At 38.4% G+C, this 14,089-nt stretch overlaps 1 protein-coding gene across 3 annotated transcripts in view; it reads left to right on the top strand.

Annotated features, from left to right (window-relative positions):
- ATG2B (autophagy related 2B) overlaps window positions 1-14,089 on the top strand; it is a 60,755-nt gene that overhangs the window by 32,309 nt on the left and 14,357 nt on the right. For 2 of the 3 annotated variants that reach the window (XM_061612072.1, XM_061612071.1), the window contains exons 20-33: window positions 763-935; window positions 1,148-1,298; window positions 2,699-2,898; window positions 4,971-5,051; window positions 5,357-5,463; window positions 5,728-5,820; window positions 5,920-5,987; window positions 6,617-6,693; window positions 7,025-7,195; window positions 7,892-8,033; window positions 10,483-10,685; window positions 11,396-11,622; window positions 12,260-12,368; window positions 13,746-13,940. In XM_061612072.1, the coding sequence (XP_061468056.1) occupies window positions 763-935; window positions 1,148-1,298; window positions 2,699-2,898; window positions 4,971-5,051; window positions 5,357-5,463; window positions 5,728-5,820; window positions 5,920-5,987; window positions 6,617-6,693; window positions 7,025-7,195; window positions 7,892-8,033; window positions 10,483-10,685; window positions 11,396-11,622; window positions 12,260-12,368; window positions 13,746-13,940 (1,997 nt within the window). The remainder of the gene's footprint in view (window positions 1-762; window positions 936-1,147; window positions 1,299-2,698; window positions 2,899-4,970; window positions 5,052-5,356; window positions 5,464-5,727; window positions 5,821-5,919; window positions 5,988-6,616; window positions 6,694-7,024; window positions 7,196-7,891; window positions 8,034-10,482; window positions 10,686-11,395; window positions 11,623-12,259; window positions 12,369-13,745; window positions 13,941-14,089) is intronic. The other variant, XM_061612073.1, reaches the window with a different exon arrangement.

The raw sequence follows: 14,089 nt of genomic DNA, 5'->3' as shown, positions 1-14,089 counted from the left end.
TGGAGTGAGTATGTGCCACTTGTACTTGCTGAATGTCCCAGCAGAGCAGAGCTGGATGTGAATTGTACCTTCCTCGTCCTTTCTGGAACTTACAACCCTGAACTGCTCATAGGGTGGGATCATCCTCAAGTGGCACGTCAGAAAATTTCTTGATGGAAACTCCATGACAAGAACATATGAAAAGCCTGCTGGATCAGGCCAGTGGCCCATCTAATCCAGCATCCTGTTCTCACAGTGGCCATCTAGATGCTTATGAGAAGTCCCTAAGCAGGACCTGAGCACAACACCATTCTTCCCTTCTGTGGTTTCCAGCAACTGGTATTCAGAAGTATACTGCTTCCAATTGTGGAGGAAGAGCATAGCGAATGTTACTAGTAGCCATTGATAGCCTCACCCTTCATGAATTTGTCTAATCCTCTTCTCAAGCCATCCAAGTTAAGGCTCATCACTGCCTCCTCTGGGAGCGGATTTCATAGTTTAACTATGAGCTGTGTGAAGGAGTCCTTTCTTTTGTCTGTCATGAATTCTCCAACATTTAGCTTTTTTGGATGTCCATAACTTCTAGTGTTATGCGCAACTATCTCTAAAAAACAGCTAAAGCTACTAAATTGATAGAGGAAAACCTATACATAGAGAGTTACTTGCTCACCCTGAGGGAAGATTTTAAATGTAAATTTTTAATGTCCTTAAAGTTAAATGATCTAGCTTTCTGTGATAAGCTGTTTATATGCATGGTTAAGTGTTCAAATATTTCTCTTGTAGATGATGAGAGTGGGTCTGAGGAGGAAACGCTACAGTATTTTTCTACAGTTGATCCAAACTACTGTTCGCGGAGAAAGAAAAAAACTGAATCCCAAAACAGGAATGCACAGAGTTTTCTCTCGGTTCTTTTGAATGTTAACCATGGATTAGTGTCAATATTCACTGATGTCAAGGTGAGACTTCTAGGGTGAGAAAGCCCATCTTAACTTGAACTACCATCCTTACATTTGCTATACCATATAAGCTGCTATGGCAACTTGCTGTGGCATCTAGTATGTTGCTTTTACTGGTGTGTTTTTTTTTTTTAATGGCAGTGTTGCTTTAGATAAAAGGACTAAGCTGAGAATATTTGCAGAACTATATAATTTTCTGATTCTTTATCTAGCAGGACGATGGGAGTGTATTTGAAGAGAAACATGGAGAATTTTGGTTTGAGTTCTGTAATGGGTCACTGTTCTTTGTGACAAAATATGAAGGCTTTGAAGACCAGCATTACATCTGTCTCCATTCTGGTAGCCTCAGCTTGTATCATCAAGGTATGAAACTGAAATGTCAATATAGATATGCAATTTGTGTTCAGATCTATGAAAAGGTGGATGGTAGAGTAGAGGAGAGAATCAGTTTTTCTATGTTTTAGGCAGCTTATAAAAATTCCTTGACAGCTAGAGATTAGCAAATGGCTTGTGGTCCTTAGAAGCTGAAGAGCTATTAGAAGCAACTCCTTATTTCATACATTTTTTCCAAACAGTAAAACAACTAATGCTGCTAATTCGGACCAAAGGCCCATCCAATCCAGCACCCTGTTCCTAGCTGTGTCTTCCCAGATGTTTCTGAGAAGTTTACAGGCAGGGCATGAAGGCAGTGGCCATCCCCTATTCTTTAGTGTCCTATCAACAGGTATTTGAAGGTGTGTTGCTTCTGAATCTGGAGGTTCACCTAGTTACAGCTAATTGTTGGTTGAGCTTTCCTCCATGAATTTGTCGAATTGCTTCCCCCCAGACTTTGGTGATAGTGCTCTTATATTCCGTAGAGTATCTTTGAAATAATTTTGATCTAATATTATAGACCACATGTCTTTCATAGAATTCCCCCCCTCAATTCTAATATTTGAATCCAGATGGGGGAGCTATTGAAAAATGGAAATGGACTGCCTTCAAGTCGATTCCGACTTATGGCTACCCTACGAATAGGGTTTTCATGGTAAGCGGTGTTCAGAGGGGGTGTACCATTGCCTTCCTCTGAGGCTGAGAGGCAGTGACTGGCTCAAGTCATCCAGTGAGTTTCATGGCTGTATGGGGATTTGAACCCTAGTCTCCCAGGTTGTAATCCAACACCTTAACCACTACACCACACTGGTTCTCGACGGAGCTATTATTTCCTTACAAATATGTCTATTGCAATCCAGTACAGCCCCATTCCATGTGTAGATTAAACAATGATATGGAAAAAAATACTTACAAGGTGTCCTAGGAGGAAGGCATGGTGGTTATGCCAGTAACAGGAGGGTGAAGTGCCAATAACAGCCAGTTCAGAACTGACGTATCAAAAGTGTTTTGCAAGTACATCTATAGTTACAAAACCGTCTATTGCCCTTTCATACAGTAAGAAAATGTTGCTGGGACATTTCTGTGAGCTTCCTCTCCCAGAACAAGAACTACTATTAATTGCTCTAAATGCCTTTTCCTTCTTTTAAGTTTTTCTGATTGTTTTTGCTAAAATATGTAGTCAAATCAATTGCTGGTGACTGGTAAGCTCCATTATTTAAGTAAAAGAATTTTTAAAAATCTCTCCTGCACTTTCACATGACACGATTTAAGTGTTTTGAATACCAGCCAGACTTTTTTTTTGCAAGTTTTAGAGTAAAACAGTATGTTTTTCTACTTCAGTTCCAAATGTCTTTGAAAGACCATCTAACCATAATGCCATCTTTCTGCAGGTGTAGTGGATGGGGTTGTCTGTCCATCTGAAATAAGGCTGCCAAGTGCAACAGCTCCTCATTGGTTAGAACCTACTATATATTTTTCGGAAGAAGACGGTCTCAGTAGGGCATCTTCAGATGGAGTAGGAGTGGACTGCTTAAGCATGTTGTCTGTTGCAGTGAAGATACAGTCAAATAAGTTGGAGACCAACACAAAGGTTTGTATTTAGAAACTAATTTCTTCATATATTTTCCATGAAATCATTTATATGAATTTATCCTGGTCTTCAAAGCTATTGGCTAGATTTTTATGTATATTTCCAAAGTAATTTTTAAAAATTTTTAAACCCTGGTTTTGTTTGGTACTGATTTTATTTATTTATTATATTTTTATCCCCCCCCCTCTCCCAAAAGGAGCCGAGGCAGGCAAACAACAAGTGATAAAACAATAAAAACATGTTTAAAAGAATTCCAATACAGATGCAGACTGGGATAAAGGTCTCTACTTAAATGTCTAGTTTGAAAATGAAGGTCTTTAAATAGGTGCCTGACTCTTTAACTAAGGATGCTAGCATTATTTTAAGGAAACTTGTTTAAAGGCTGTCTTCTAGCAGCAAAACACTTGTATAGACTAGGCGTTTATTGCTTGACATTCCATGCTTTCTTAAAGCTTAACGTTTTCTATGCTATCCATCTTTTATTCTATGTTTTTGTTGCATTTTTAAGAAAGACTAGATACTTTGGGTTTGTTCAGACGCAATCAACTTGGCTTAACAAACCACTGTTTCATTCTGAAAACCTTGTGCTTCGTTAACTGCAATGCATTATACTTGGGTCTGCCTTTAAAAACTGTCTAGAAAGTTTAATGGGGTGGGCACCAACCTTTTTTGGCTCATGGGCACATTTGCAAACAGGAGAAATGGTCATGGACACCACATACACACTACAACTAAATACAGTGTATTTTATTCTAGTGGCTACAGTGAATGATTCTGTCAGGCCTAATTTCTGGGGGTGAGGGCAGAACCCTGTGGGTGCCAGGGAAGGCTTTTGTACACACATATGTGCCCACTGACATCACATTGGTGACATCCAAAACTGGGCAGCAAATTTATTAATGGACTGGCTGATATCATTATGTTATGTCAGTGTTTGGTCATCTGCACTAGTTGCCAGTCCATTTCTGAGCCCAGTTTGAAGCGCTAAACTGCTTGGGGCCAGGTTACCTGAAGGATTGCCTCATCCCATATACACTTACCCAGACCCTGAGCCTTTCCCAAGGTTACTCTGCAAAATGAGGTGTGACAGGTGGCTACTAGTGATAAGGCCTTTTCAGTAGTGGTGTCCTGGTTATGGAGGACCTTTTTTAGAAGGACTTAACCGGTACCTTCATTATAGTTCCTTCAACCCCAGGTAAAGACTTTATTTTATTTTTCCAGGCATTTTAAATTAATATTTGAGTGCTGTTTAATGCTGTTTTAATGCTAATGGTTTTATCTCTTCTGCTAGTGTGATCACTTGTTTGCTTGTTTTTGTTTGGGAAACTGTGATTTAATGTCTCCCCACTAACCATGATCAAAGCCTGAAGTTGGTGTGCTTGGGGGATTTCATGGGCCCATCACTTGTTTTCAGCTATTTAAACTAGGGTTGAACCGGCCTTTGCCATCATGGCAATTTTTTTTTTTAATTTCAGGTAGCAAAGTCTGAAGACATTGAAGACATCTGTAACTATAAATTTCAAAAGAGTTGATCGTGTCTGTAGTGTCATCAGTGTTGTTCTATAAAGTGATCCTTTGAAGCTAGAGTCTGGAGATAATTTATAACAGTGTTCTTCCAACAGTTGCTCTGATGATATTGGAATACTAAGTATTATTCCTAACAGATCAGAATGAAAGTTTTTCATTAAAGATGTATTGTATTGGTCCAAATATAATCCACACCCCTAAAATGAAAACTCTCAAAGGAAAAAAAATATGCCATAAATCTCTGGCACCATCCAGTGCCGTTTACAAATCTAAAAAATGTGTGCAACCCCTAGGCTCATCTCACAATTAATAACTTGTCAGGCAACCAGCACCACCACCTTTTTTACAAAAACTTCCAAAGTATACGGAAGTTCCATGTGGCTCTTGAAGCTTCATCTATAATCTATAAAAGCGAGATTATAGGCTGCACTCAGGTTTTACATAAACCAGATTTGGGGAAAAGGCACATCTTATAATCAGACCTAATACTGTATTTTTGGAATCTCAAAACATCTTACTTTGGATGAACTTACTTGTTTCTGCAGGAATTTTTAGTTGCTGTTGGATTAAGAGGCACCACTCTTCAGCATAGAGTACTTCCTTCGGGTTTAAGCTGGCATGAACAGGTATGTTAATTTGCTAAGTATTCTATGATCTATAGGTATCTGTGTGGGCTATGTTCTTACAAACAGAAAGATTATACCTACTGTACACTGGAATTCCTGTATGCTGATTTTCTGTGGCTCAGTTCTGTATACCTAAAAAGAAAACCTCCCCTTTCTAATTACTGAGTCAAATATACCTTTACAGTAAATACTTTCTTTGTCTCTTCTCCTTTTTATGTATTTTGCAAAGTCGTAACAATGACAGTTGATGTTATTTTACTTTATCAGAATACAGTGGGCCTATTTTTACACTTTTGTAATTGTAGATTTTGTATTTTTTGAACATTTCTGATGAGCCTGTGTTGGGATATAATCCTCCAGCATCTGTTACAACATTTCACGTCCATCTCTGGAGCTGTGCTCTGAATTATAGGTAAGCTAAATTAATAAAGCATTTTAAATCAGCCTATATAGTAAACTGTTGTCTTGAAGCATTTGCTTTAAGATGCAATATATCAAGATGCTTTGATTTGGATTCCTGCACCGAGCAGGGGGTTGGACTTGATGGCCTTATAGGCCCCTTCCAACTCTACTATTCTATGATTCTATGAAGTTTATTTATTGTGGCTTGAAGTTCTAAACTTCTTTCTTTCCAAACATGTTGCAAATGATGTTTTTGTCCTTGACTTTTTTGTAGGCCTCTGTTTTTGCCAACTAGATCACTTCTTACCGTTGAAACATTTAGCATTTCAAGTAGTGTGGCACTGGATAAATCATCTTCAACTCTCAGGTAAAGTTTTAAAAACTTTAACAAAACCCTCATTTCACCTTTGTTTCTTTCAGTATGAAAATATTTAAGCACACACTTTTTTTTTACTTTTTGCTATAGAATAATCTTGGATGAAGCTGCTTTGCACATGTCTGACAAGTGCAATGTTACAGTGAACCTCCAAAGAGGTAAGTGCATTCCAGCTTTTTAAACAAATTCAAAGTAACCAGTAAGGATATTAAAATACACTTTTATGTTACGTAAATGCAGTAATTATTAGTAAATTGGACAAGATTGTTTGATGTGCCATGATGGAGGAAAGACGCTTTTGCAGTTCTGAATATCACTCACATGAGTTCCTTGTCTTGTTATCTTCAATCACATATTGGAATCAAAAAGCTAACCTGCTTCCCAATATTTTAATAAATTCTGGATGTATTGCTAAACATCCGTAAAGTTGACCATGGAAGAACAAGTCAAAATTGTCCACTAAAATAGTCATTCTATAATAATTCTCAGTCATAAGGCAAACAAAAGTGGAAATATAGCTATCTCCTTATTTTCTGTAGTTTAGGAAGGACTTGAGTCTCATTCCTAATACAATCCACCTGAGGGCAACTGAGGTCTAAGTATAAGTCAGGGGGATGGAGAGAATACTTCAAAGCTGAGAGAGCATTATTTATGGCAAGGTAAAGTAGGATCTGTTAGTGAAGAAATGGAACAATTCAAAAGTAAATGTGAGCATGAGAGAAAAGAAATCAGGAATTTGCTTTTTAAACATAATTTGAATAATATAGTAGATATTTTTTTTCTTCAGACTATGTTCGAGTTATGGACATGGGACTCTTAGAACTAACCATAAGGGCAGTGAAACCTGGATCTGATGGAGAGAGGGTAAGGATTGAAGTAAAAATATAAAAGCTAAATCATGTGTTTTTGATTTTTTTTTTTAAGTCATGATAAAAATAAGGCTTTGGTCTTGAGCATACTTACTTGGAAAAAAGTTCCATTGAAATCAGTGGGATTAATTTTCAAATAAATGGGTGTAAGACTGGGGTGAAGTTTCATTTCAGTAGGGCTGGAATTGATATGGGCTCTGAAACATATTGGGTCATTTTTGAAAATTGTATGTTTGGTTACTTGATCATACACTTTCCTTAAGTCAGTCCTGAATATATCTTGTCCTGATATCAGACATGATTTTTACTTAATTTCTGTTGCCCAGAGTAAACCACGTTTTGAACTCCATTGTTCCAGTGATGTTATCCACATTAGAACGTGCTCAGACTCCTGTGCTGCATTAATGAATCTTATACAGTATATTGCAAATTACGGTGATCTGAATCCACCTACTAAGATGGAGGCTACCTGTGGAGTGACCAAACAGACTGCTAAGGTATAAAAAGGCATCTCTCTGTCTTCCTTTTCCAGTCATCATAACCTTTTATGGATTAGCTGTTGTCTGCAGTTTCAAAAACCATTACTTATATGAGGTTTTTTTTGGAGGGGAGAGGGAAAATAAGTAGCCTTACCACATAGTTTTATTCCTTGTAGGCTATGTCTTGTGATGAGAGGGGGGTGTACATTGGTGTTTTATGGTAGAAAATACTTCTAGCTCTTTCTGCTTCTTGTTTTAAAACATGTGCTTGTTTGAAGAATTGTGATTCCAACCTGATATTCTGTCATCTCCTTATCTTAGTCATGCATAGACTGGGTTGTTTTTCATATATTGTTATGCCCTAGCAGAATATGTATGGGCAATCAGCACTGGTTTTGCGTGTACTCTGAACTCTAGTATACAGAGGTAGCAATCACAGCTTTAGTTCATTTGCTTAGCTTGAGAAGAAATAACTTGTGATTCCCAAATTGATGGGCTGATGCCGTCAATCGAGAGCACTAGCTACTGCAGGTGTTAAGTTCTGGGTTGTAATATTCGATCAACATGTCATCCTGAACTAGATCCTCTTTGTAAAGTTGGGAAACAACACTCTTATAACTAACTAAGCTAGAATGTATCATAGCTACAGATGTTTATCAGAACAGTGCTGTGTTTCCTTTATAAGTTTGGAACAGTATAATTTTTGTCTTCCAGACAGATGTTTGTAGCCGGCCATCTTCACAAGGGCCAATCCTTGCTGAAGCCGACCAACAGATTTTACGGGATTTAATGAGTGATGCTATGGAAGAGATTGAAACCCAGCAATTTACTTCCCCCACTAAGCCACAAGCTAATGGTAGATCTTTCCAGGATTTCCTGTTTTTAAAGCGATGCCATTTAAATACGATACTTTAAATGAATCACATTAATTCTCTTCACATACTTCACATGGGCACCTTCTAGGAGGAAGGGCCGGAGATAAATTTAATAAATTAAAAAATGCTCAATAGTGATAGCTGCTAATATTGGAGGAATATGTTAACAACGTGACCTAAGTACAGTTAAAGATGTTGCTTCTACTTTTTGTCTCATTAAAAATATTTATATTCTGCCCTTTTTCTTTTTGAAATGCTTAAGGTGGCTCATGGAAATAAAATAGCAATGACAGAATACAACAAAAATTTGAATTTCAGTAAAGAAAAACAAAAAGGGCAATTACCAGTTCAAAGAAAAGCCAAAAGATTAAAAAAACCTCAGCTTAAAATGTAAGCAGTTGGCAAATAGGAAACACATGATGCTATTTGTACACCACATCAGAAGCCACTGAAGGAGTGAGACATTGTTCTCTTAGAAGGAAATTCCAAAATTTAGCCCTGGCAACTTAGGGTGCTATCCAACTTGTATTTATGCTGGGCTAAGGGGAATTAGATGTGGCGGATTCCCAGCCTGGCAGAAGGAGTGCCGGCAGAAGGCCCCAAAAAGGGGCGTGTCAGAGGAGGGGCTGAGGGAGGAGGACTTACACACATCCAACTCCTGTTTGGAGCATTCCTGCGGGTCCCGATCCAGGCCAAAGTTATACCAAGAAAAATGTCGGTCTAAGAAAATAATTATAATGGAGATCAATGGGTAGCACTTACTCATCAGTAGGAATATTCAAGAGAGCCAGCTTTTTCTTTTCTGTTCATGTGTGCAGTTCCTGGCTGAGCCTATGGGCCAGTGGAACAAATGGCTAATGGATGCCATGGAGCTTCCTACTGGTTCCTCCTCTGCTGGCAACCCTTCCACTGGCTTCCCCTGAGTTGGATTGCTCTGTCAGGGAGCCTTCTCCCACATCTCAACCAAACACAATTTAGATGTTGGTAGGACGTGAGGAAGAGCCTCTCTTGCAGGTCCTAATAAATGGGAAGGCACATATGTGAGAAGGCAGTCTATAAGGTACTGTATTTTATATTGGAGCAGTTTGTCATTTTTATTCCTCAGGTTATGCTGCAGAAGTCTCTATGTATTCATGGGGTAAAGGATGTCTGTGTGTGGTTGGTTAGTGCATCAGTTCAGGTGGAGAAATTAAACAGTTGCAAAGTTGGGATATTTTGAGAAATTAGACCCCCTTTAAAAACATTAAAATGGCAGCATTTGAATATGATTTACTTTAAATGGTACTGTAGGGCGTTGTCCTTTAAAAGGGCACTACAGCTTATCTGGCTTTGACACTGCTCAGAGAAATACTAATATTAGAGCTTGACATTTGATTCTTGATACTTAGCTGTAAAATGTATTCATGGTTAAAGTTAGTCAAAGGTGATTCTGTACTGAGGTCTAAATAATGTTAACACAATACATATGCTTATAACATTTGTGTTCTCAGCACAGAGAGTTGGTACTCATACTCATATACGCTTTGTTCAGATAGAATGCTGAACTGTGCTTTAGCATTACAAGACTGAGCCTATAATAACCTTGGGCTCACTCATATTCCCCCATCCTCCAGTGCAGCCACAGAAGAAGTTCAGAAGCTTTGGTTCCATTTTATATTAACCATAGTTTGTTGTGTCACCCAAACCTGAACAGTCTTAACCATGGTTGGTTGAAGCAAGCCAACTTAAAATCATTGTTTATGAAACTGGTTTGTTTCAACCATCCATTGTTGACATTAGGGATGGATGAACCCATTAAATTCCAATCCATCTCAGTTCTATATAGGAATGGGAATAAGTCTGTCCCCTTTTCCATATGGATTTTTAGTGGGAAATCCTTTAAAAATAGGCACAGAAACACATTTTTTAAAAATGATAAGAAATCAAATTTTTATTTTAAACTTATAAAAATAAGGCATCCAACCACCTGCAGCCAGAAATGGATAGTGTATGGGGCTCCTTCGCATAGCATACTTTGAATCCAAGTACAGCAAGTGCACCTGAGAACAATGAGACTTGATATTTCAGAGGACATTTTATGGAAAAATGTGGCTGCTCCCAGTGTTTATTGAGGATTCTGGACCCATGAGCTAATCTGCATCATGATCCACCCAGATCAAATGGGGTGAATCCGCTTTGGAATTGGAATTCAGCAGATTCCTGTCCTATCCCTAGGTGACACACTAAACTGCAATTAATCTAAAGCCAAAGTAAAACCTTCCAATCTTCTCCTCACAGCCATACAGAAAGGAGAGGAATGAGTGCACAAGCTGTGACTCATTATTGTAATGCTGAACCATGGTTTACCATTGCATCTGAATACAGCCATCTTAGCAGTTTACGGGTTGTATGAAAACATTCTATGGAAATGTCTTGTTTCTCTTCTCCCAGGAGTTTTGGATGAAAATTCTCTGACACCAACACCATCTTGCTCAGATCTTTTCCTGTTCCCTGATGAAAGTGGGAACCTCTCTCAAGAGCCAAGCCCTACCTATGCTTCCTTCACTCCCCATATGATTAATGAAGTGATAGGAGATGTACCTTCTGAAAATGATGATTTCTGTATTCTTTTTGCACCAAAAGCTGTTGTCTCTGTAAGAAACTTCTAATATTAATAAGAAATCAAATACATTTCAGATAACTACATTTTGAAAACCACAGATTTCATTTATTTGCTCATAAGTTATTGAATAAATACGTTCCATCTTGGACCTGTGAAGTGGTCACTGGAGCATCCTTTTGGAATGTGATGTGACAATCCTTAGTAGAGCAGTTAAATGGCATTTAGCAATTGTCTTATCAAAGTGGTTGCTCAGATTGGACAATAAGGCCAGTGTGCTGTAGAGAAATAGATATTTGTCATTTTGTGTAAAATATAGTGTGGAGACTTATAGTATGGTTAGATACTAGAAGTCCTGTTTTCAGTATTTCTCTTTTTATATATCAGCATTTTAGAAATTATCTTTCGTCAAGGGAAAAGTGTCCAGTGAAGGTGAAGATCTTATTTTGTCCCTTTTTGCAGGGCTGGATTAAAGGGGAGTCCAAGTAAATCTATAGAAAATGCTAGCCCCAAATTATTATCTCTGTTAGTCCCCAGCTTCCTTCTAATTTGCACAAGTGTCTGGATGTTTTGAAGGCAGTTCTTTCTTGCCACTGCTCACATACAAATGACTATTTACTTAACTAGTAAACTTAACAACATAGAACCAAGCACAAATTATAGTTTAGCTACATAAAAGAACAAATGCATGAATTTTAAAAAAGCATTTAATGTGCATGCACTTAACATCCTATAACCTTTTAGGATAAGGAAGAAGAGCCAATAGTAAAAACCATGGTTGATGATGCAATCCTGATAAAAGAGAACCATTTCAGTCTTCCAATAAAAAAGGCAGACACAAGCAAAGCTCCATTGAGATTTCCTATTCCATTGGTGCGCTATGTTGTGAAAGAAATCTCAGTCATTTGGCACCTTTATGGGGGGAAGGACTTTGGAAATGCACCACCTACATCTCCAGCTAAAAACTGCATGTAAGTACTTCAGGTACCAGTTTATTATGTTACATGGGGAAAAGATTCCTTTGATTTCAAAACATAGAGCTAAGTGGGCTAATATTTCATCGATGGCATGTGTGTATTGTCACAGCCCATTTCCCCAGGAGCTGCATCTGAGTGAGTAGCAACGGCAACTTCAAGTAGACATCTGCGTTTGCTTGTTTTATCAACTTACCCTTCCTTGAAACATGTGATTACATGTTAGTAAAGTCAAAAGTAGTGAAGGCAGGCAAAGCACTGTCAGTGAGACTATTCTGAAAAAGGTTTTTTTTTAGCCAATTTACATTTTCCCAATACTTATACAATGCTTGTAAATTGTGTTTTTTCCTTCATAGCTCTACATAGATACTTAATTTTATACAAGAGGAAAATACATTCTGGTTAGCGATCACAGCAAGTTGATTTGTTTTTCTTACTAAGAATTCAGTTTATTATTTTTTTAAAAAAGATTTATGAACTCATTATAATGTCAGAGTGATGATGAGAATACATTAACACTAATACAGTTTAAAATAATACAACACTAAAAGGCGAGCAATTGAGCGGTGAAAGAGTTCTTGTGAGCCAAGCTTGAAATTTAAATGGAAAAGTAATATCCTTCCTCTTATCCCAGTAGTCCTCAGAGCTCCCCTTCTCACACACCCACGAGGCATGGGCGTAACACAGCCTGTGGGGGAAGAGGAAGGAACCCAGATTTCTTGATGGAAATACAATTAAGCAAGGTAAGAGTAAATTAAATTGCTACATGTTGTTTATTGTTGGGACTTCTTTACAGCTGATGGGGGATCCTATTTGCCTAAGTACTTTATTGAATGTTTGTTTGGCATGAATAGGACATAAAGCACTACAACAGAGAGGCAATATGACCTTTTCTTCTGGCTTTAAAATCTGAGTAGCGTCCATGATTTTTGTAGCTTTTGTGAGCCATAGCAGTAAACACTGAGACCTTTTGAACTTAGAAAAGGAAAAGAGCTATCTCCAAGTTGGCAAATTTAAACTAGGATTCCATGTGTTATATGGGAATTCCATGTGGCCTTCAGAAGGTTGTCTAGAAGGGAATGTGGGCTGAAAAAGGTTCCCCACCTGTAGCTGAAGAAGGTTCCCCATCTTAGCCAATACGTGTTTAAGATTATTTTCTAGCAATGAAGTGATTTGCTTATTGGGATTCAATTGGTAGAAGCTACTGCATTCTATGTGGGAATGACCATGTGCTTGGTCTGAAAGCTCCAGCTAGTGTTAAAATGCTGTGACTAGACTACTGATGGGGACAGATTACTGCAGTGCACTACTCTGGTGCATAAAAGCTTGCTGTCTTCAAGAAATAAATTTAAATTAAATAGGTGTGCAGCCCCGAGAAGATTGGCCCAGAGTCAATGCAGCCCTCATGCCAAGAAAAGGTTAGCCATCCCTGATATAAACAATCAGAGTTGACTGGCACATACTACCTCCTTCCAGATGCCTGAATAAAGAGGTACGTCTTCACTTGCTTGTGAAAGGTTAACAGTGTCTGGACACATCTGGGAGGCAGGTCATCCTGGAGACCGTATACCACCTCAGAGAGTGCATTCTCACATGCTGCTACACCGCAAAACTTCACCGAGTGGTGGAATTACTGTTTAAACTTGCTTAAACTGAGGGCTTCCTCAGCTTCTATTAACACACGAGCACGTCAGTATTGGAGGAGGCATTCCTTCAAATAATTGGGACTTTGTAAATTAACATCAGCACCTTGAATTGGGCTCAGAAGCATATTGTCAATCTGTGCAATTTCTTCAGGACTGGTGTAAAACAGGTCAACTTGGCTGCACCAATTAGCATCCTGGCCACCACATTCTGCACCAGTAGCAGCTTTAAGCTGTCTTCTGGGGCAGCCCCATATAAAGTGCATTACAGTAGGCCAATCTGGAGCATGCATTACAGTGGGTAGGCTTTTTCTGCCAGGAAAGGCGGTAGCTAGTGAATTGGCCGGAGCTGAAAACGGGCACACCTTGCTACTGAAGCCATCTAAATTTTAAGTGATGAATCTATATTGAAGAGCACTGTAAATGCTACAGTGAGTCTGAACAGAACTATTGCCTTTTCCATTTTCTGTTTATAAGGTGAAATTCCAGCATGAGGTATATCCATCTGGCGAATCAGAGTGTGAGGTCAACTTGTTGGAGCAACCAGTTTCTCGTCAAGTGTTTGTGGTTCAAGATCTTGAGATCAGAGATCGCTTGGCTACATCTCAGATGAATAAATTTCTCTATCTCTACTGTAGTAAGGAAATGCCTAGAAAGGCACATTCTAATATGGTGAGTCTGTATAAGAACTTGCTGAATGTTGTAAATGTGGAAATGATGGAATTTGAAAACAATCCAGAAACACAATTCACATACAGCGCTGCTACAACTGTTACTATATGCTGCATTGTGTTTAAACTTTGGATTTCAGCTGCCTTGAA

Source organism: Rhineura floridana, chromosome 2, assembly GCF_030035675.1.
Source record: "Rhineura floridana isolate rRhiFlo1 chromosome 2, rRhiFlo1.hap2, whole genome shotgun sequence".
In the NCBI taxonomy this organism is placed as follows: domain Eukaryota; kingdom Metazoa; phylum Chordata; class Lepidosauria; order Squamata; family Rhineuridae; genus Rhineura; species Rhineura floridana.
This window is presented reverse-complemented; position numbering and strand designations above follow the sequence as displayed.